At 37.6% G+C, this 23004-nt stretch overlaps 1 protein-coding gene across 2 annotated transcripts in view; it reads left to right on the top strand.

The window, feature by feature from the left end:
- The first annotated feature begins 17262 nt into the window (after nucleotides 1–17262).
- Nucleotides 17263–23004, top strand: part of LOC123309454 (B-cell lymphoma/leukemia 11A) — a 38559-nt gene continuing 32817 nt past the window's right edge. Inside the window, exon 1 of one of the 2 annotated variants that reach the window (XM_044892590.1) lies at nucleotides 17263–17605. In XM_044892590.1, the coding sequence (XP_044748525.1) occupies nucleotides 17569–17605 (37 nt within the window). In that variant the 5' untranslated portion in view covers nucleotides 17263–17568. The remainder of the gene's footprint in view (nucleotides 17606–23004) is intronic. The other variant, XM_044892589.1, reaches the window with a different exon arrangement.

Here is a 23004-nt window from a genome sequence, read left to right as displayed (position 1 = left end):
CTCAGAAGACGAGGCATTTTTCCGAGAATTTTTGGCTGCCTTACATTTTTACCCTGTACAGCAAGGAGAGATTGAAAAATATACAGCTTGCCAGTGGCATACAGGTGAAGGATAACGCCATAATTTGGGGTTGGAGATACAGCATCATCGAGGTAACGTCGATGTTATAGCTAGTCAAAGTAAGAAAATATTAAAGCTTTTATTTTCTACTACATTAGATGCTTAGCTCAATACTACCAAGAATCAATAGAAAAGTTCGCTGAATAACGAACCCATCCCTTACGAAAATAAGCAAGATTTTTCAAGAATCTCCTCCAGTGCACCATAACACCCACGACAGCCAGATCAAATTCGATCTACAATACACAATACCCTTCGTAACGTAACAGCGTGATCGTCCGCATAGACTTGACATTCAGCCTGCTCTAACATCCTAGAAGAAGCCACTCCACTCATGTTACGACACGGATGACCCCATCGAATGACATTTAGGTCCGTTTCTGGGCAATTTGATCGTGATATTGTGTCTTTGAAGAAGGATGGTCGACCTGCTCGGACAATAGTGACCTGGCTCACCCCTGTGACGTCAACGCATTCAATGCAAATGTGATCTGAAACTTCATCTCGCCAGTCACTCCTTCATTTACCGACTACGTCGATACCTTCTATATGAAATGGGATGAGAGGTGTTGCCATGTCCAGAAAAATTGGAGAATTATGGACTAAGGAGTGTAGACTGGAATGATCATCGTGGAACGGAATTATTCTGAGACAATGAACTGGCTTGGTAACCCGTCCATTACAGGAAAAGGATCGAAAGATCATTCCAGAAGAGTTATGAGATGACGCAGATCCGTTTGTGATCCAAGGAGTTTCGAAATGACGTTCCCACATAATTTTGACTTTCACACAAGTCATATGAATCGACAGAGGCAGTTTTGTTCATTTGGTAGGGTCTCCATATGCTCAATCAAAATGATAAAGAAGCTACAGAAGGGGGTGAACATATATCCATAGGTCCACCATGGACACATTTCCTTGAGGGACATTTTTGTACCAACAGACATGCTGATAGCTTATAGAAGGCCCAACTTCCTTCTGCAATATCTTGCCGTAAATCTGGCATCATCGCCAATATACACAGGAGATTAGTTGCATACTAATAAGCACAATTTTTCTCCTCGTATTTGTGTACACAATCCGAATAGGCGTTTCGACCGTATTGTCTCTGGTACTCCGTAAAAATGAGTCTGACATAACCTTACAAAGCCACAATTTGCCGGCGTTTTTATCTAACGTCGTTGGATAAATGGACCCATTGTTTCAAAGGTTGAATTGAAATTGCTATTCATGAGAGAATATTGACGGAAATGAAGCTACCTACAACGTTTATTGGGACGGTTCAGCGTGCCCAAATAAATATGCGATGCGTCGAAGATATGAGGTTAATGCGATATTTCCAGATGGGGATCTATTATAGGCCGATTGCGATCTCCTTATATCGGTAGGTACGGTAATCAAGGATACATTGAAGTTGGGAATCTACAGGTTGTTCACGGATAAATCTGAAGATCAGATGCTCCATCCAAGAATGACCACACATCTGATAGTGGAGGATCAGATGCCAAGAATACCCATTCCATTCAGATCTCCAAGAACTTCTGTTCATCAAAAGTTCCTCTCTCGACCTACTGGGACATTCTGCCAGCTGTTCTGTAGGCAAGCAATTCAAAATAACAATAAACCCAATAAACACGTAGAAAAAACGTTGTATTTTTCAAGTACCGCTACTATCATTTAGCGTTGAAAGAAAGGCGAAATACATCCTAGTTTCATAGCAAGGTTACTTCACGTTTAATTTAGGTTCTTTTTCAACAAGAGTTCTACGTAAATATAACGTTGCAAATACAACTATAATTAAAAGTTGAATTTCAGGGTTTAGGCAACGCTGACATTATCGGTTCAATCTACGTTGACTATCCGTAAATTTTAATCGTTATTGTTACCAATCCTAGACGTTACAACAATGTTTCTTGATCTAGAGTGAACTCATTTCATTACTTCCCTAACATATCCGACATTTCAAAAATAAAAACCCTTATAGGGATTAAAAAAATTCTACGAACAGTATTCGAATGAGAAACCTTGAAGTAATGTTTCTCACTGCTTTCGTTGATGAGATACGATAAAGAAACGTTTCATATTGGTAGTTAGAGTAACGGGTTGTTGAACAAATTCGTATACAACGTTGATATAACGTTTCTCAGATATTTTATTGAATATACGTTGAGTAAAGCAAGTTAAGGTAACCTTTCTCGTTGTTCAATGGTTTCTTATTAAACTTTGATATAGCGTTTTTCAATTTTTACTGTCTGAAGCTTATGAAACTAAAATAACGACACGTGTCGTATTGATGACTGCAAGAACGAGTTGATTAAAGGTGAAATTAACGAATGGTTGAAATAAGGTTCCAAAATACAGGCTGGGAACAGTCTGCCCCTATCTGTTCAGAGCAACAACTTGCTGATAAAGGTTTCCCTTGCGCGAGTAGGAAAATATTAGAGAAAAGGTGATCAGTTCAGACGATTTTGAGCGAATAACTATAAATATATGTTCATCTGAAGTGACTATTACTCGACAGTTACGTTAAATCAGTCACAATCAATCAAAACGTTTCGATATTGAGAAACATCAATCACTGCAATCATAGATCGAAAATCTCGGAATGACAAACAAGCATCTGTGAAGCAACACTTGTACCAGCAGGACAATCGATCCAATCTCACCCATTTGGACGTATATTTGTTCTTCCCCATCCGCGTCTGGTCTCAACACCAAGTTAACAACGTTTGAGCGAGGAAGATATCATCAATAAACAGTTATCCAATCGAAAAATCCAGATGTACTGTTGACCAACTTATGCATCAATATTCTGCGCTGGGCACGGCCTAATGACACCGCAAACAGCGGAGAAGATGAGGCTGATCGCACACGCGTTTCGCGTCAAATAATTGCCCGTCACCTTTGAAGAGGAGATTTTATGCTAATTTTATGTGAAAGATGGTATTATCTTATCGTTAGCTGAAGGTGAGGTGTGAGAAGATTGGATCTCATCATCGGGTTAGAAGAGTGCGGAAAAATTCAGGGCGTGCTTCATAGTTCAAAGTGGTAGTTCGTATATGAGCAACTGCTTCGAATCATCATTCTGCTAAAAAAAGTTTCAAAACTTTTTAAATGGGTACAAACAGAATATACTGTCCAGATCTTATTGATAGCTCTCATTTTTCGCAGCTGTCATTTTTGACAGATGTCATTTTTGGCATATGTCACTTTTTGACACATGTCACTTTTTGACAGAAGTCAATTTTTGAATGACTAAAAACTACGCCATCAACATCCACATGTACCATCTAATTCAGAGTTGCGCAGGTATGAATGAAAGTATAAAAACAATTTTGTGGGATTGTAAATCATCCGAGGACTATTGATAAATGTGAAGAAAGGGGATAATGTTGCAGAACCAATAGAATCGAAGATTAACAACCATTTTGGTGCCTCAGGTAGTATGGTGATCTCATATGAATAATTTAATATTCGCAACTAGGCAATTAATTCTTCATCTTAACGCCGAATATGAGTGGAGATTGGTTCCCAATCTTAGAGCCGGCTGAAATAACTCATACATTCAACATCTGAGCACGCTGTGAGAAGTCAACACACCCACAAAGTCCGCCTATTCACTGTAAGGTTAGAAAAAGTGGAGAAGATTGAAATAATACGTTCATTTCCAGTGAACCAATGGGATGAACGAAAAGGAATGAGGAGATGGATTTATCTTGTGTATTTTGCCTGTGCATTCTGATCCACAAGAGTTTATTAATGGTTTAAAAGATACAGGCTGATGAAAAACGATAAAAAATTGTATTTTTAGTTCTATTTCACAAATGGTTTTGTCGAACGAAATGAATTTCGGAATATAGTTTTTTATTTATTTGGTGAATCTTTTTCGAACATAAGATATTACCCACGTCTTCTAGTTTTCTCATTATGACCATTACATACCATAAAAATACCAAAAATGCAAAAAACCCAACTCTTGATACTAAGTTGGACTATCTAAAAGTATTCTTCGTATTTTCTCGTAAAATGAGCCGTTTTCGAGTAATTTGATGTTCAAAAATTAAAAAGTATCTGTGAAATTTTAAAAATTGGGTACTTTGGCTAGATACAACACTGTTTAAAAGATCCACAAATGTGTAGTGTCCCAGATTTATCTAGTTATTCTGAAGGGAATGTTGTTTCTCTAGGGATAGCACAGCTCATTATGAAAATTTGAAATGGCTATATCTTTTTATCAGGGCAGAATCGGAAAAAATGGTAGAGGAAAGAAGCGTTTCTTTTGACCTCAGGAGTCTACTGTTGAAATATTTGTCAATATTTGAGTCAAAGGCTCGCCCTGTATATATCCTCAATGAACTATGAAATATTAAGAAATTTGAACTCCTTGAAAACTGTCAAACTTTCTTGTCTCTTGCAATTCATTCATGGAACCTAAGAATTTCCAGAAATAAATGATCTCATTTCGAGATTCCTATGGAATTCTTCTTGTTAATCACAGGTGGCTGACGTTCACAATGAAGGAAAAGATTCATTTTTTATGGTTATTCTAATGATCTGCCGAAAATTTAACTCAATTACTTATATCAATTATTATCAATCAGTTATTCAATTAATTCCATCTTTGATCGACAAGTAGAATTCCATCCACATCTCTAAATTCGTTCACATTTTTAGATTTTCTCAAGAATCTTGCGTTCCATGAAAAATTGCAAGAGACAAGAAAGTTTCTCAATTTAATGGGATGTCTAACGGTTCGACAATTTTCACTGAATTCTGAAATACACGGTTGTAGATTCAGGTACGTTGATCCGGCCCGAAGGACCAAATGTTGAATAAGGGACGTTGATCCGGCTCGGATGTTTAGCGGATCCAAAAGACATTATGGCCCAGTAAAAAGTATCTGAATGGGGTCCATTTCCAAAATAGGTAGCACTATTGAGATTTCGCATATCATAAGACATAAATCTTCTAGGTTTCTCCTGGAAATTGAAGGTGTTTAAACGAGCCTTTTTTCCACATACAGAAGACAGATCCCACATCAAGAAAACCTGCATCGCCGACAACAGAACGGCAGTGGGTCATGACCACATCTCGTAGTATCTCTTATTATGATCGGCACCGACTGCACCAATGCTCACAGAGCACAATACCATTAATTAGAGGTACGCCAATCCGTCAATGGTCGACCATACCTGACGCGTAGCCTCATCTAGCCGATAAGTAATAGAAGATAGAACCTTTGACACCGCAAATGTCGGCATCATCACGATAATCGACGCGTTATTACCAGCGCTCATGGATGTGCCGTTTTGAAACACGCTGCAATTGTCACTAGCGTCATTGCCGAGTGACAAATACGACCCGGGCACGGTATGGAAAAACTGATTGATGCTGGGAAACGTGCGAAGTGAAGGAAAGGTGAAATGAGTTATGTCTCCGATGTTTTCGAACTTTTCCCCGATCTGTAATCAACTAGATGCACGAGGATCTTAGCCTACTATAGAACCAAACAAAATTTCAATGTCGAAATATTTTATTACTCAACATATTTTTTTCAGTTGAGGAAAGAGATGATAGTCGGGTGGAGTCAAATTTGGTGAACAAGGGGGGTGTTCTAGCATGGAAACATGAGATTTGTGTGCAGGGGCGTTGTTCTGCAAAAACAAAACACCTTTGGATAACTTTCTGCGTCTTTTCTCTTTCATTTTTTCTCATAGAGTGGTCAGTAATGTCGAATAGTAATCTCCGGTTATTGTTCTACCCTTATCCAAAAAATCAATCATGATTACTCCATGGCAATCCCAAAAAACTGAAGCAACAAGAACTTTTCCACCAGATTTTTGGACACGCAACTTCTTAGGTCTTCGAGAACCAGAGTGTCACCATTCCATCGATTGTTGCTTTGTTTCTGGATCGTAGAAATATACCCATGCTCATCCATAGTAACAATTCGGTTTAAGAAGTCTACATCGTTTTCAAATCGAGCACAGATCGAACGCGATGCTTTGGTCAACATTCAAACATTCGGGTATCCATTTCGCAGCAATTTTTCTCATGTCCGAATTGACGTGAACTATATGATGAACGCGTTCGTATGAAACAGTCAGTGCTTCAGATATCCGTTTTAACCCAATTCGACGGTTTGATAAAATCATGTCATGAATTGTATCGATATTTTCGGGGACTCACACAGAAACTGGCCTTCCCGATCGGTCATCATCTTTAATGGAAAATGTACCTCTTTTGAAGCTTGCAGTCCAATTTTTCACGGTCGCATACGAAGGACATTGATCACTAGGGGTATCGAGCATATCTTCGTAAATCTGCTCACCTCTGAACCCATTTAAATACAGGTACTTGATGATGGTTCGATACTCCAATTTTTCGATTTTCACAATTTCGGTGGACATCTTCTTTATTTCAATTTATTTCGTAACTCTGGTTTACTTTTTTGACCTCAAACTTCACACTGACACTTCTAATGAGTTGGCAGCAGGATGCCCTCATTGTTGCAATAAGTGCTTTGAAGGTAAAGCCACAGACTATTTTTCATTCCTGCATCCTAACTCAAAGACCAATGTAGTGGAACATCTGACATTTGACGTCACGTCTTGTCTCTCACAAGCTTATCTGACAGTTCACATGGTTGATAACTTCAGAAGCAAAGATTATAGATTTTGGAAGATAGGGAACGAAGGGACTAAATTCATTCGATCATTGGCCTTTCCAAGACCATAAATTCTGAACGATTTGAGATATCCAAAATCTTGTGGCATATCTGTAATCATCATGTGCAAATCGACCAATCCCCAAATTGTTGGATCATTACCAAATTTTGTCGTCAATTCAAATCCTGGGTGAAGGAAAGCTTATGGAGTGCTAAATTTATTATTCTAAATGTTTTGAGGGCCACACTGAGTATTCCAGAGTTGGTAACCAGATATTATAGGAAGCAATGAACCAAAATTACAATGAAACGTCGCTCATCTAGGCACGGAAGATTTTTCATCATCATCCATTCATCTAAATACCATTCGCACATTTCCAAAAAGCGAACCACCATCGCCTGAAGTTGACGGTAATTACAGTGTCGACAGTCCGAAATTCGTGAACACCCACGTGATAATGGGAGCCTAGAAAGCTTTCACGAGGCAGCATCTATTATAACCCAAAGTTACGATAATGGTGTGCTATTCATCAACTTCAAAAATTCTATGTCCAGAAACCCGTTAATTGTGAAACATTATTTTACCATTATATCGCTTGTATTGTAATTACCCAAAGTATTGTTTGTTTTCCAACATTCTTCTTGCGGCCGGGACGCCTAATTGACATGCTTTCAACACTTGAACATTATTTTTCTTCGATTTTCCCAAGCTGATAAGGATCTAGCGGCTATTGATGCCAAGCGTGAAGAACTCTAGTCAGCTCTTTGATATCTGAATGAAGCAGGCTTGGATTAGGTATACCTACATATACCTTATAATTAATTACAGTGTTGGGACACATTATTTGTCTTTATTATTTTACCGAAAAATTGTATACGCCTGTTTCGTCGTATAGAGAAATTGATTTCTTTGGTCCTCCAGGTGAGACCATTGATAAAAATGATACTCATGATGGAATTTGAATATCAAATCTATTATCCACTTGACACCTAGAGATTTCAGTGTTTGGAACGGCAAGAATCACAGTTACGTTGTTTGATAAATAAATAGAGAATCAAAACATGAAAGTTAAATAATGTCGATATCTCTCTATGAATAAGAATGGGATTAGACGAATGAGCTCACACGCATACAGAATGTAATCCTGTTATTTGTTGAAGTCGAAAATTTTAGGTAGTAGCTGATTCACCGAGGTAGGTAGAAGTGTCATATTCCATTTATACTCAGAGACACTGAGATGTGTAAAGATCCTTAGATCTTTACCCATTTCTTGAAATGTATAATGACTTTATGTAGATATGTCAAAGTAAAAGTTTCAAGAAACTGTGCAAACTTGATTTGAAGGAAAATCGGAACTCACAAGAAGAAGAAAATGGCAAAGAATAAGACTATAACCTACCTGGATCTGGTTTAGTTGAAACTAGGATATTCAAACTTGATTTCAGTTGATCTTCATCATTTCTGTTTCATTTGATTTCCGAGTCTAAGTGATGGTGCAGGATTTGGAGCTATGGTTGTGGTCATAGACGCTGCTTCTTGAGTTCTTTTCGTTTTGGTCAATTTTCCTTCGATAGTTTGGGAGCTTCATCCCATTTGAACCTATGGTCTTCGTTGGGAGAATGTTTTGATAACAATCTTCTGACTTTGCATGGATTTTCATCAATACAGATCTCAGTTCTTCATTTTATTATCATCTTCAGCTAGATGCTCTGTCACAGAGTCTTCTGACTCCTTTGAATCCCAAAAATTAATCCTAAAACAATGAAATCACAAAAACAAGGTGAATTCAAGTTGATTTTTTTCCTGTACTTAACCAATAGTTGTGAATTGATCTGTCATACTTTGGAAATCAAGTGTAAAGAATACGAATTCGGTTCGCGAACTCTCTGGTAGTTTTTCAGAATATCCCGAATCTCATAAATGGCTTCGTTACAATTTAATGACAATATATATTGTTTTTTGCCACTTCGTCGTAGCTATATTATCGTAAAATTTTATTGCATGCTTCTCTGCACCTTTTCCGGATGGTTTCATCAATCCACATCGTAAATTAGTCGGAGTTTAATATTGCCATAGCTCATGCGATCTTTTGTACTGTCGGTCACAGTAAAGACGATTTTCTAATAGTTGTGACGTTGCAATAAGTCTTCCTGACCCTATAACTTGACGTACGGCCTTTTCTGCACATCAGGCTGATGATTATCTCGAATTAAATTTTATTAACATATAAGTAGTATATGCGAACCGACGAAAAAATTTATGGCACGTTAAATTTTCCAACCAGTTTTCTTGCAGTCATGATAATAACGTAGGTACTCGGGTATGGATTATAATGTCATAATTCTCTGTCTCTTCTCATTCGAAATCTTAATGGTTTGTTTAACGATAAGTTTTTTGAGTTATGAACAAGCTTAGTTCAAATATTGCATGCTCGAAAAGAGTTATATGCATGTTCTTCTAACTGCATCCAAGTTCTGCTGGTTTATTTATGTGTTGTGATATCAGCGAGATTCCTTGACACAAAACACAGTTTGAAAATACCTCGGTCAACCGTTTTAGAATACCCTCTATTGCCTTATAAAACAATATATTTTTTCGTTTTGATTTAACTAACAGAAGTTTACTCTTGTATTGGATGCACATTCTGTAGCTTCACCTTGTTTCGAATCGATTTTTAGTTTTGTTATTGTGAACTGAATGGTGCTTGATTTTTGCCATAGATTAAATCGATTTATCTAAAAGATTTTCCCAGAAAAATACAAGTATTATTGTTTGAGGCGCTTTCAAACATGGGACCTTGAAAATTCACCCAAAAACATCTTTTTCTTGTTTGTAGATTATACATAGTTGGGGAGCCGACGATGCTTAATCGGGATTTACTCGAGTGTCATCGAGACCTAGAGAATTTTGAAGATTAGATGGTAGAAAAAAAAAGTTCTATAATGTATGCACTTTCAGCGGTGGGGAAAGCGTCTGCAGGTTTTCAAAGACGTAAAAAAAAATCGTTAGGTGTACATACTCGAGCGTGTCAGATTAAGATACTGTATGTGCCCCACGTATCTCTGATAATAAATTCATGTTAATTTGACAGTTTGCGTGGTGGGGCTGGCCGTACTGAAGAGTTGAAAATAGTAGAAAAAACAATTTTCTTCGAGGGTGTCAGATTTTTTAAGGATATGCAAATTGGACCCAAAGAAAGCTACTTTTCAAGAAACTGACAATTCTGACGTGACGGAATGTCACAGCGATCCTTTGAAAATGCAAAAAAAATCGTACATACTCGAGCGTGTTGTATTTTCATGCAGATGGTTAATCTCGGTGTTGCAGACCTATTGACCCATCAATCTGACACTAATCAAGGGGGTTTTTTTGATCTGACAGTTTGAAGATGATAACAAGGCATTTTTTTTTTAATATCACCCTACCTATACCTGTAATCGTTTCTGTATTCATTGTGAAAGTTGTAGATAATAAAATTCCATACAACTTTTGTCTGAAGCAATTTTTCATGCCCTCAACCGTTTTTGAGCTAGAGGGCGATAAGAGCGAGGAGCTTAGCCACACATGCGGAAGGCCCAAGGTCAATGAAGAAACCCCTGTCTTATGTACATTTATCGCCATATAACTCAAAAACGTTCAGACGTAGAAAAAATTGCTTCGGACAAAATTTGTAGAAAATGTTATGCTCTACAACTTTTATGATGGATGCGAAAACAATTTGAAGCCCAGGAGAGGAGATAATTAAAAAAAAACTTATTTTTGTGGCCTTTATGGCCAATTTTTTATGTTTCGGCTTGCTGAAGCTGTCATATTACATTTTTCCGTTATTCTTGAATCATTAGCTTTATATTAAGAAAAAAGCCACCGCGCTCGAGAATGTACAGGATTGGCAAATTTCGATGTTTTAGCACTACAGTTTTTAAACCAGAGGAGATACACAAAATCTGATACCCCATTCTCGTTCTCTTTTTCTGAGAAACTAACAATAGTAGTAGTCATTTTTGGCCACTTTCTTTTGTTTTCGAGTTGTAAGCAAAAATTGGAAAAATGGTGAAATTGAAATAAATTTATATCTCCGCTAATACTGATGATAGAGCTCTGAAATTGAAACATTATACAGGCACTTTTTTACGTAGAATCCAGTGGCGTGCTCGCCTTTTTAGCAGGATTTTTAATTACGAAGCTATGACCCAAAGTTATGTTTTTTTAAATGGGAACACTAGTTTTCTGTGCAATTTTTTGAAAGCTTAATTTTTACTGATTTCAAAAATACATAACATCATATGGTTTGTATCAATATAAATGATAGGAAATGGTCAAAAACCTTTTTGTTCAATATTCCTATGGTTTCAACTTTTCATGAGCACAGAAACTTATAGCATCGTATGATTACCACTGTCTCCTTCTATAAGTCCTTTCATTATTATGAAAATTTATGAAATATATCTTGATTCAAATTTTGTGAAAATTGGTAAAAAGCATAGAAAGAATGACATTTCCGGAAGGAGACTGCTTTTGTTATAGGAAACTCTATTTTTTTTCCCCCTCAAAAGTTGAAACCATGGAAATATTGAGATAAAAGGTTTTTGACCATTTTCTATTATTTATATTGATACAAACCATAAGATATTATATATTTTTGAAATCAGTAAAAATTAAGCTTTCAAAAAATTGCACAGAAAACTAGTGTTCCCATTTAAAAAAACATAACTTTGGGTCATAGCTTCGTAATTAAAAATCCTGCTAAAAAGACGAGCACGCCACTGGATTCTACGTAAAAAAGTGCCTGTATAATGTTTCAATTTCAGAGCTCTATCATCAGTATCAGCGGAGATATAAATTCATTTCGATATCGCCATTTTTCCAATTTTTGCTTATAACTTGAAAACAAAAGAGAGTGGCCAAAAATCACTACAACTATTGTAAGTGTCTCAGAAAAAGAGAACGAGAATGGGGTATCAGATTTTATCTATCTCCTCTGGTTTAAAAGCTGTAGTGCTAAAACATCGACATTTGCCCACCCTGTACACGTGACGTTTTTCTTCAGCGGTACCGACAGTAATGGGTCCGAATCGATCCTAATCGATTGCCGTCCATTTTCACTTTTACGACCAGCGCAAAAGGAGCAATAATGGTACTCTCGGAACAATACCGAAATTACCGTGATTCTAACCTAAGAAAAGTATGTATCTGGCACACCGATCTGCAGCTAGCTGGGCCCCAAACTGGTGCCGCGGCCCGAGGCAAAACGGGACAGGCTCGCGAATAGAAATCAGGTCAGGGGTCACACTCTGGGGGCAAATCCTCTTCTCGGTTGTATTTTGCAATACTATGAGAACATCACACCTTAACTAGTCGAGTGTCGTACAATGGTCGTACATATATTACACTGAATATTAGATGTCGTGATTTATGTTAAGTGCCAGCCTGTCTGTGGTAAATGGAGGCGATTGTCTCTTGGTTTTTCGCGTTTCGCGCCTGTAAAATCGCACATGGCGACGGAATTGAATGATCATGATGATATTTGATTGATGAGGCCGACATGATGAGGACCTTACCATTCGTTGTCCCACGAAAGAAAACAGGGATACACTTTCTAATCAAACTGATAACATCAGCAATAAACTAACACCTTATTTTGGGTTTTCATCGGCATCAGTATGACCTATATTTATTCAAAGTTACGCCCATGATACTGCAATATTCACTAAGATGTGACTACCCCAGTTTGGAGTTGAAGGAACAAGGATATCCAAATTTTGTGCCAGGGGGGAGCCTTGGCAACGCTGATTATAGAACCGAAGATCTTAATTGGACCAGAGCTATATTACAGGAGATATCATTTTCGAAAAATGCCATTTCAGAAACGAAAATCTGAAATAAGGAAAATAGGCTTCCGAAATTAAATAGAAAATAGAAAATTCACAGTAGATCCAACCGTGATACACACTCCCAAACCCAACATTTTGGGATTTTTCGGAGGCCATACTTTCGAGTCGATTATCTTCCAGGAAAATTATTGTAGATTTGAACGTGATATATATTCTGAAAGAGCAACTCTTCTAGTAATAAATTTGAGAATTTCATTCATTTCGGCACAACTGTTCGGTCTTGAGGAAGTCTTAACTGAAGCCAACTTTTTGGGAATTTTTCTAAGGTCAGATTTCGAGTAATTTTTCTTCCAGGATAATTATCGTAAATCTAAATGTGATACATATGCTTAAAGATCAATTCTTCTAGTAATAAATCTGAGAATTTCATTGATCTCGGCACAACCGTTCGGTCTTGAGGAAGTTTTAACTGACTCCAACTTTTTGGGAATTTTTCGAAGGTCAGCTTTCGAGTAATTTTTCTTCCAGGATAATTATCGTAAATCTAAATGTGATACATATGCTTAAAGATCAATTCCTCTAGTAATAAATCTGAGAAGTTCATCCATCTCGGCGCAACCGTTCGGTCTTGAGGAAGTTTTAACTGGACCCAACTTTTCAAAAAAAATTTCGAAGGTTATATTTCGAGTAGATTATCTTCCTAGAAAATTACCGTAGATCTAAACGTGATACATATTCTGAAAGAGCAATTCTTTTAGTAATTAATCTGAGAATTTCATCCATTTCAGCACAACCGTTCGGTGTTGACGAATTCTCAAGTGAAATTCGCAATTTTGAGAAATACCATTTCCAAGATGAAAATCTAAACGAAGGGCGATTGGCTTTCAGAATTGCTCGCAATAAATTCAGCGTATTCGAAAACCTATATTTTCCTACCAAACTTTCGAATATCTGACACTGTTTAGGAAAAAATAAATTATCTTGTTTTTTCACTCTTTATCTTCATTAAGTCCACTTTGAAGCTCTCTCTGGAGCGCAATTCTCTATTGATCCATCAGGTGTTTGGTTTTCTAGAATCTACAAAGGAAATTTCAAGCATTCCATATCTAAAAGCAGTCTGATTCTGAGAGGCAAATACCCCTCACTCATTTTTTACCCAAAAAATCGAGATTTTCGAAATTGATCTCTGTCTATCATATCCTCTCCTCAGAAACCGACATCATAGGAATTTGATACTCTGGCAATCAACAGACTCAAGCAAACCCGAAAGTTCAGATAGTCACTAACCCATGTTTAAGTTGTAAAATTTTGAAACCCTCACGTCAAAGGATATTCAAGACCAACCTCGACATTCAAAATCTCACCCACACATCCAAATTTACGCCGTTCTTCCTCCCGTGAAGTACGGACGTCTCCGGCGTCTCGATGCCGACCGGTGGCGTCTTCTGGCGGTCGTAAAACGCAACTCGGGCGTCGCGACGCTCACACTTGTGAGTCGAGTCAAGAAAAGTTGATTAATTATTTCAAACAGTTCTTTATTCGCTTCAACGCAATTTCTTTATGAATATTAATTCACTTAGGATTCTCTCTAACTCGATTCCCTTCCTCTGCCCCCTTTTTCGTGCTAATATTTGATCCTTCGTCCTTCCTGCTGTTTGCTTAACAGTGGCCGATTCAAATACTTACCCTAAATTAGTAAATTGCGAATCTTACACAATACTTCTTCCTTTTTAATGATCCTGGATTTTTATTGGCACTGAAAACAATCGGACAGCTGTGGGGTGCTGCGTTTCGATCTTTTCATGACCTCTTCAGGGATCATTAATACTATTGTTGAACTAGTTGTGGTTGCAGTTTTCTATTATCTTCCATTTAAAGCGTCATGAGACAGAATTGACGCGGAAAAACATTAATTCCGCGGAAATGATTCAAAGTGAACACTCCCAATTTTTTATGGGTATGTAGGTAGAGCTAAGGACCAAGGATGGGCTCTCCTACCAGCCTAGATTTTGTTCGACGAAACGCACGCTTATCTAACTCGTTCGTAGAGCTGGATTACCACGCAATATTTACAGAGCCGCCTTTTTGACCAGTAATCTTGATAACGTCCAGGGCCGTATCTTCACTGTTAATTTAGCTTATCGGTGTTTTCCCAACTTATCTTGTTTGTCCAGTTTATTATATCAGTCATGCCATGTTTGCACTAATTACCGCACGTTGGTGATAATGTTTGATTTGTACCTATCCTGTTTAAGTTCAAACTAGCCAAGTACCTTGCCCAAGCTTTTTGTTTGCACTTTGGCCGAATCTTATCTACGTTGAAATCCGACGAGATGCAGTAGAAATGAGCGTTGATACGGTGCCTAGCCTAGCGTCGTTTCAATCGATGGAACAATATCTAAAGGAGAATAGTAATTTCTACAATGAGCACAAGAACTTATTTATAATTTCGACAGATCAGGATGTCTTTCAGGCTACTTCAAAAACGCTTTAAAATAGTTGGCCTCTTCGAAGTGCAAGGTTAGAAGGGCCGAAGGCCATTTTCAATCACTGCAATCATACATAAAAAGCGACACAACTTGAACATAGAGATTCGGGTGATTTGGGAGGATTTTGAAATTTAACTTGTCATATTTCAAAAACGGTGACCTATTTTCATGTGAGAAAGAGGTTCAAATATGCTGAATGACTCAGACTATTGATTAGGATACCATACTTCAGAATTCGGATATAAATTTTGAAAAAAATAAAATATACTTGTCCCAAGTCACCCACCGATTTGGGAGGCTTGGGACACAAGTTAAAATCTATTGATTTCTCTACTCTCAAATGAAGAAGGTGACTTGGGACGGTGTATAGTTTTGAAAAATTAGAGTTTGTGATTATATTTTTGAAATTCAGTAAGGAAACTAAATAATAGACAACTCTTACAGCGAAAGTGAATATATTGAAACTCAAATGTAAAAAAACTCAACAAAACAAGGGAACTTTGATTTCTTTCATTCTTTGGTGATTTTTTCGTTGAAATAACGGAAATAATAATATCCTGCGAATGATCGGCATATTTCCTGCTGCCAATGCGCCGCTTGTATCTATTCGGCATTGTCCCAAGTCACCCTATGAAACAACAAAATAAATGAATGAGATCCGAGTTGCGGTTTGATTTGTAAACAACCCTGTTCTGACTTATCTTATATCCCAATATCCCACGAATCCTGAAAAAAAATTACACATGCACAAAGTGACACACATGTACAGGACACTAGAAAGTATAAGGGCCATAAAAAAACGCGCTTTTACTCTCCTGAATTCGTTAATTTTTCCTGTCAATCCAAACGCTCTGGTCACGGCAAACTCAACAGGAATTAATTGTTAAACTAACCGAAAAGACGCTACACAATCTTATAAGTTTGTCCTTTCACTCATAAATGGTAAGAAACAAAGACATCTGCAAGGGGGGTAATTGTCCCAAGTTACAGGACTGTCCCAAGTCACCCGAATCTACCGGTATACGAGAAAATATGAAGAATATTTTTATATTCATCAGAAAGCATCCAACTTAGTTTTAAGAGTTGGATTCTTTGAATTCTTGGTATTTTTATGGTTTGTGTGGGATAAAACTAAAAATACCATTTTTTATAGTTTTTCAACAACCTGTATCTTTCAAACCGACCTGATTCGGATAAATGGTAAGAAAAAAAGTGTTTCTTTCCACTTCAAGAATCTACTGTTGAAATATTTGTACGAGTCAAAGACTCAGCTGTATATTCGTATATAGTCCCAAAATTTCTGAAAATATTGATACTACTGCTCGACTCTAATAGTCTCTAAACAACTTTCTGAGGGTTGGTGCAGAATTCGATAGCCATTAGGCTGATAATTTCTGAGATACACAATATTTCAGAGATTTGATTAAGATGAAGTCCCTGTCAAAATGATAAGACTGCTTGAGGCTTGTTTTGGAGATATATTTGATGCTCCACCTGTTTTAAAGGGCACAACTAACCGGAAACCTCGAAAATTCAAAATGAGGACATAAGATGTTACACATAGATGTCGTTTTCAAAGAATTGAATATTCAAGATCTTTCAGGCTTCAGGGAATATACCATCAAATTTGTTTTATTGATGGAATCATTCACGCAAACGGAATTTATATCAGCATTTTTCATCATTCTCATTTCCTACGTGATGAAAGCAGAGAGGATTGGTTCAGATAAATTCTGAATGAATTTTTCTTTCGTAGAATTGGTTCGATCATCCGCATTAACATTGGGGGGATGTTCAAAAATGTTCATCACCAAAAAAATAAGTCTCATTGTACCCGTTTACAAAACGTTTCCAAACCCAATCTTTCAACGTCGAACATCCCACCGGCCCGCCTAAGAAAACCACCCATAATTCCTATTTCCATCCGGGCAAACACCGTTAAACAACATCATCAGAGCGCGCCTCTCCTCGAAACGCGGGATAGAGGCAAGAGGAAGATCTGTAACACCGGAACTCACCGGAGTTTAACATCCGTAGAGAGGACATCGGACTTCCCCACTCCGGGCAGGCATAGATAACCATATATGCGCAGTTTCATCCCTTCCAAACAGGGTGAACACGACCAGAGGCTAGTGAGTGGCCCCCTCGAAGGCTGTCGAGCGTTCCCGAAGGCCTCCGAACGTCTACGCGGACTTCCCTAGTAAGTTTGTCCGCATCAGACACACGCGTTTGGACCATTGGCCACTCAGCATCTTGTGGTCCACGTCTCTGCTAGCCCACGCGGAAGTGAGTCGGAAAATTCACATATGTAATGACAGTTGCGGAAAAGTTCATCTGACGACACATCACAATCTGACATGACTTGTTAAGTAGCGAAAGTGCGATATAGTGTACCAAGTGTCAGTGCCAAAATATTGCCATGGACTTAATCTAACACACCGGAAAAATCACCTCGGCAAGATGAGGATCAAGATGCCAGCGGTGCGGATTGCACAAGGTGAGAAAAACCCTCGGAGTGTACGCGATTTTCAAACCTCGCGCCACTTTTTGATTGATGCTTTTAATTAGTACAGAGGGGAGGCTGCTGCACATTGTCTGCCGCTAATAATAAAAGTTTTAATAATGATTTTTGTGAAGTCGCTTGCGCACCATTTTTCTCCAGTCGTCTACGTTTCAGTACGTTTCAGTTATTTCGGTGATGCAGGTCGGCGGATTTTCCACAGGTCGGGAAATTCGAAATTCAGTTTTCCTCGGCGATTTTCCTCGGGAGTTTTCCGGGTTGTGATGCATGAGTGAGAGCTGTGTTTTTCTTTCGGTGTAAGGGATTTTCCATCCATTCAATCACTAGAAATTGCGAACCAAACACTTCCTTCACATTTTCTTCGTAGAAAAATGAAATTTTGACTGATGATTCTCATCTCGATTTTCCACACAGTTCCATCAATATTCCTCAACAATATATACATAATTTTCCATTGAAATTCCGAAACATTTTCTTGATTCCTAAGTATTCGAAGCAGTTATGAATTTTCCACTATTTTCATCCCGAAGTGGTGAATTTCCCAAAGAATTTCCCCATAGCACTAGTATATTCAATAATCCTCAATTTCCATAAGCTGAATCAATACAGAATTATACCTACAAATGTGACTCTGTGATATTTTTCACGCGGAAAATTTTTGGAATTTTCTTTCGGAAGTTTTTCCGACGTATCTCACTCCTTCCTCAACCTTCAAAGGACCAAATTTATATCCTCGATAGTCTTCATATTATTAGTGAAGACAATTCTAAAACAAATGTATATTTTTCACATGGACAATTTCAAAAGTTTTTATTATGTCCACCAAGGCATTTCTTGAATGAATCGGAAAATTCTCAAAAATAGGAACAATTTTCTCTTAGACATTTTTCACACATTTCAAATTTCACTCTAACCTCAAAAGCACCACAGCAATTTTCGAAAAAATACGCAGAAATTTGGAAAAACTCAGCTTATCTAGGAAAAAATTGGCTGAAATAGATGAAAATTCGGCAGATTTTCAGTAATGAAACTTCCTCGTGGAATTTTCACTTGATTCCCGCACACAGAAACTATCCAAAGTGAGTTTTCCTTGTGGAGAAATAATTTGAACATTGAATTTTCCTTTGAACGTCAGAACGAAACCAATTTTTCCACCCGTGAATTCTGGTGAAAGAAAAACTATTCTTCCTAGGTATGACCTAACTGTTGACTGTTTCAATTCTGACTTAGTTCCAATTTTTTTACCTCACAGACTCCAACATTGTATATTTCCATAATCAACCTCTAAATTACCCCTTGCTCTCTAAAAAATGCAAATACCGATTTTCTGGGGTGAAAATCTAGCACATAGCCCAATCCGTGATTATTTTAATTGACTCCGATTGGATTTGTAACATTATCTCTTGTCGTGGGACGTGCATAATAACCAATTAATATTTGTTCTTCACAGAAACGTATCATATCTCAGGAACCAATTGGAATTGTACTGCTCGATAACGATAAGTGTTGAAAAGATTGTTTTCATTGGCGGTTTGTTTCCGTTTCGCCGGTATCGCTGTTTTCACACAGGAACATCCACTTGTTCGGGGTGATAACTGTAAATTGCTCACCTCGGACTTCAAACTATCATATTACCAACATTCTTCATATTGAAACCTACCACCATTTCATATTTTTCAAGAACCTCCCAATCATCTCCTATTTATAGTTCGTATTAATAGTTATCAATCGTGGTGAATGTTTAGGGGTGATAAATGGAAATATGCACAGGAAAAAGTAGAAACGGTTTCTCCTGTTTACTATCATGACTGCTTGCCAGATATCGATGGAATTTCAGATTTCCCTATGGACAGAACAGGTCACAGCGGAAACCGAATTGATACTGACTTTTCCTTCAACGCATATAGATCCCCTTTCGTATCAGTCAGAAAATTCAGATAATATAGAAACCGATGACAACAATGAAAATTAAAAACCATTCCCTTATTCAGAATCTCGAACATACGGTATAAATCAAACCGGAGGCACTTGTCCGATCCTTAATGGCTGTATCCTATCGAGGGGTCCATTAAATGTTTAACAAGTTAATTCTTTTCATGTTGGCATCCGCCTAAGATGACCCATTATACCTGTCTTCAATAATGCACCTATCTTGCGCCTAAACATTGTCGTGTGTCTATAATAAATTCAAGCGAGGGTCCATGGTGGCTTCAACGTATTAAACGGCAGTGAATCTTCTTTTAAATACCCTCCTCGTGGTTCTTTACTCGGCCACGCGTCCTACCTGGCTCCGTAAGATTTTTTTGTAAGGTCGGAGGTCTTCCGAATCAAGAAGTTAATCGAGAAAGGGTGTTGTAGAACCCTTTCCTTTTCACACGGTCATTCGATGGTCAGTTATTATGCAAATGGTCCCTTGTATGTCCGGTACTGCTTAATTGGTTTATTGTGTCGTGGACGTGGAAATGAGGGAGTTCAACGGACGTGGAAATTTTTTTAGTTTCGGTGGAAATGTGTACAAGATAGAGCTTGTAAACATTGCAGAAAATTGCGAATATTCTTCGTGAAAATTTGAAGTGATGAATGAGAATTTCATCCAGAATACTATACCTAAATTCGCACTTTATTTGAATAAATCTTGAGTGTTATTTGTAATAGTAATTGAGGTTCGAACTCTGGCATGAAGAACATGAAGAAAAATTATAACTTTTCCTGAAATTCTGATAGTTAACGTGTTGCTACAGGTAGAAATCAAAATACAAACAAATAAGGAAGGATAAGTTTCATGTTTTTATGTGAGTGGAGCCTCGAACCTGAACCTTCTTCAATTTATTATTAGTTTTTGCCATAAATGTCAGACGAAGGGTAGACAAATTCTTTCAATTCGTATTTCAAATCAAAACGTAAATCTTAGGTGTTTTCATTGTTGAAGTAGAGTCATTGAAATGGAAAATGCATTCTGGGTTTCTCTTTTCTCAACTATCTTTAGTAGTATTGGCAACGACAAAGCTTTCTTGTAAACTACAAATTGGAGAGAGGGGAGAAAGGTTGCTCTGTTTATTCGGGTGAAATATCCAACTAATATTAGGTACAAACTGAGGTAGAACCAAAAAAATATCCATAAATCTGACCCTTGTGCCTGGAGCACTTCGTCAGAGAGAGCCAGGTGAAATTTTATTGACCAAACAATCGACCCAAACGGTCCAGTGTTTGCCTGCCACTAGATTGACCATCAAATCGTCAAATTTGAACAGCGTCGGTCAACATTGTACAACACTCGGCTTGAAATTATTTACCGTATGATTATACGGTTCGAATTAAATGAAGTGTGAAGCTTTCAGCAGATGCGAAAGATGGTCTTTGTGTTGTTCCAAGAGGATAATTATGGAAGGAGTCTGAAAGAACGAAGGAGAGTTTACAAAAAACAAAATTTCAGTTGACCATCAGAAAGGGTTGATTCAGTAAGGAGTACGGAAATCACAGTTGCAATTTCATAAAATATACTTGTCTCAAGTGATTGATTTCCCAACTTTCAAATGAAAAAGGTGACTTGGGACGATGTATAGTTTTGAAAAATTAGAATTTGTGATTATTTAGTTGAAATTCGGTAAGGAAATCGAATGATAAACCCCTATTACAGCGAAAGTAAATATATTGCAACTCACATGTAAAACAAACTAAACAAAACAAGGGAACTTTGATTTCTTCCATTCTTTGGTGATTTATTTGTGGAAATAACGTAAAAATAATAACGTCCTGCGAAATATCGGCATATTTCCTGCTGCCAATGCGCCGCTTGTATCTATTCGGCATTGTCCCAAGTCACCCTATGAAACCACAAAATAAATGAATGGGATCAGTGTTGCCGTTTGATTTGTTAACAACCTTGTTTCATGACATATCTAATATCTCAATATCCCACGTATCCAGAAAAAAAATTACACTTACACAAAGTGAAACACATGCACAGGACACTAGAAAGTAAAAGGGCCATAAAAAACGCGCTTTTACTCTCCTGAATTCGTTGATTTTTCTTGTCAATTCAAACGCTCTGATCACGGCAAACTCAACAGGAATTAATTGTTAAACTAACCGAAAAGACGCTACACAATCTTATAAGTTTGTCCCTTCACTCATAAATGGTGAGAAACAAAGAAATCTGCTAAGGGGTAATTGTCCCAAGTTACAGGACTGTCCCAAGTCACCCGAATCTACCGGTATAATAAACTTTAAGTAGAGAGGACGTTATCTCCTCAAAGCCAAACTAGATACTGGAGTTCATCAGAACTGTGGAAGTTTCACTATAACAAAGGAAGAAACCACCCTTTCTGGCATCCGATTTTTCTACCATCTACAATTATCAAACTCTTTAAGACCCAGACACTAAAGTTCATTAGAACTTTGGAACTGTTAGTTGAGCTGTAGAGTATAGATGTTGTAGCAACTCTGATAGAGGTACGACAGACCTTAAGGTCATAGTGAAAAACACCTCAAACAATCTGAATCTAATCAATCCTCTAACACCATAATAAGAACGCTTATTTTGGTAATTAATCGATTAAAGCGTACCAGTTGGATGGTATACTCGACAACTGTCAAAAGAGTCTGTTTAAAATTTAACGAGCAGGTTCAAAACCCTGCGACGAAACTTATTTTTCACGAGTTAACTCGTTAATACACTCTGACCAAGTGCGGACGAAACAGATACCCACATTAACTGAAGATGTTATGCGATGACCCTACAAGTAATTACTCTTATCTCCATCTGCAGGTAGTAAACCAGATAATTGCTATTGAACGAAACTCATAACAGCGTAATTGGAAAGAGTTTGAGAGAAAATCTCCCCTGGCTCAAGAGTAATTGTGCGGAAATATACAGAACTAGTGACAATGATATAAAGTTCAACACCAATTGACAGTTGCAAAGATCACTTTCTCAAAAATGAGCACAATAATAGGTGGAGAAGGGTGAGCTCTTCAAGAAGAGTATCTCGATAAAAAAATGGAATTTTCTGGGTTACACAGGAGACTTATTGCGTGTTGTTCATTTGGTAAGAATGAGGGTGGTAAAAATGAAATATTTGAGTGAGTTAGGAGAACCCCAACTGTTTCAGTAGATGTATGAAAGATCCTTGAAATGTTCTGAGTGGCTAGACAACAAAACGCTTTTTTCTTGCGTTCAACTCTGGTACCTAATTGATATGTGAACCAATTTTTTTGATGATGTTATTTTCAACGATGACCTAATCATGAGAATCTCCTACTGTCTCGGCAATTTGCCTTGTAACCGTGTACCAACATTAATTAGGGAACAAATGGCTCTTTGCCCCCTCTCCTCACCAACACCGTGTGAAAATATCATTGTGGTCAGTTCTCAA

Source organism: Coccinella septempunctata, chromosome 3 (assembly GCF_907165205.1).
Source record: "Coccinella septempunctata chromosome 3, icCocSept1.1, whole genome shotgun sequence".
In the NCBI taxonomy this organism is placed as follows: Eukaryota; Metazoa; Arthropoda; class Insecta; order Coleoptera; family Coccinellidae; genus Coccinella; species Coccinella septempunctata.
Note: the sequence above shows the minus strand (reverse complement) of the source record. Positions and strands in the feature narration are given on the sequence as shown.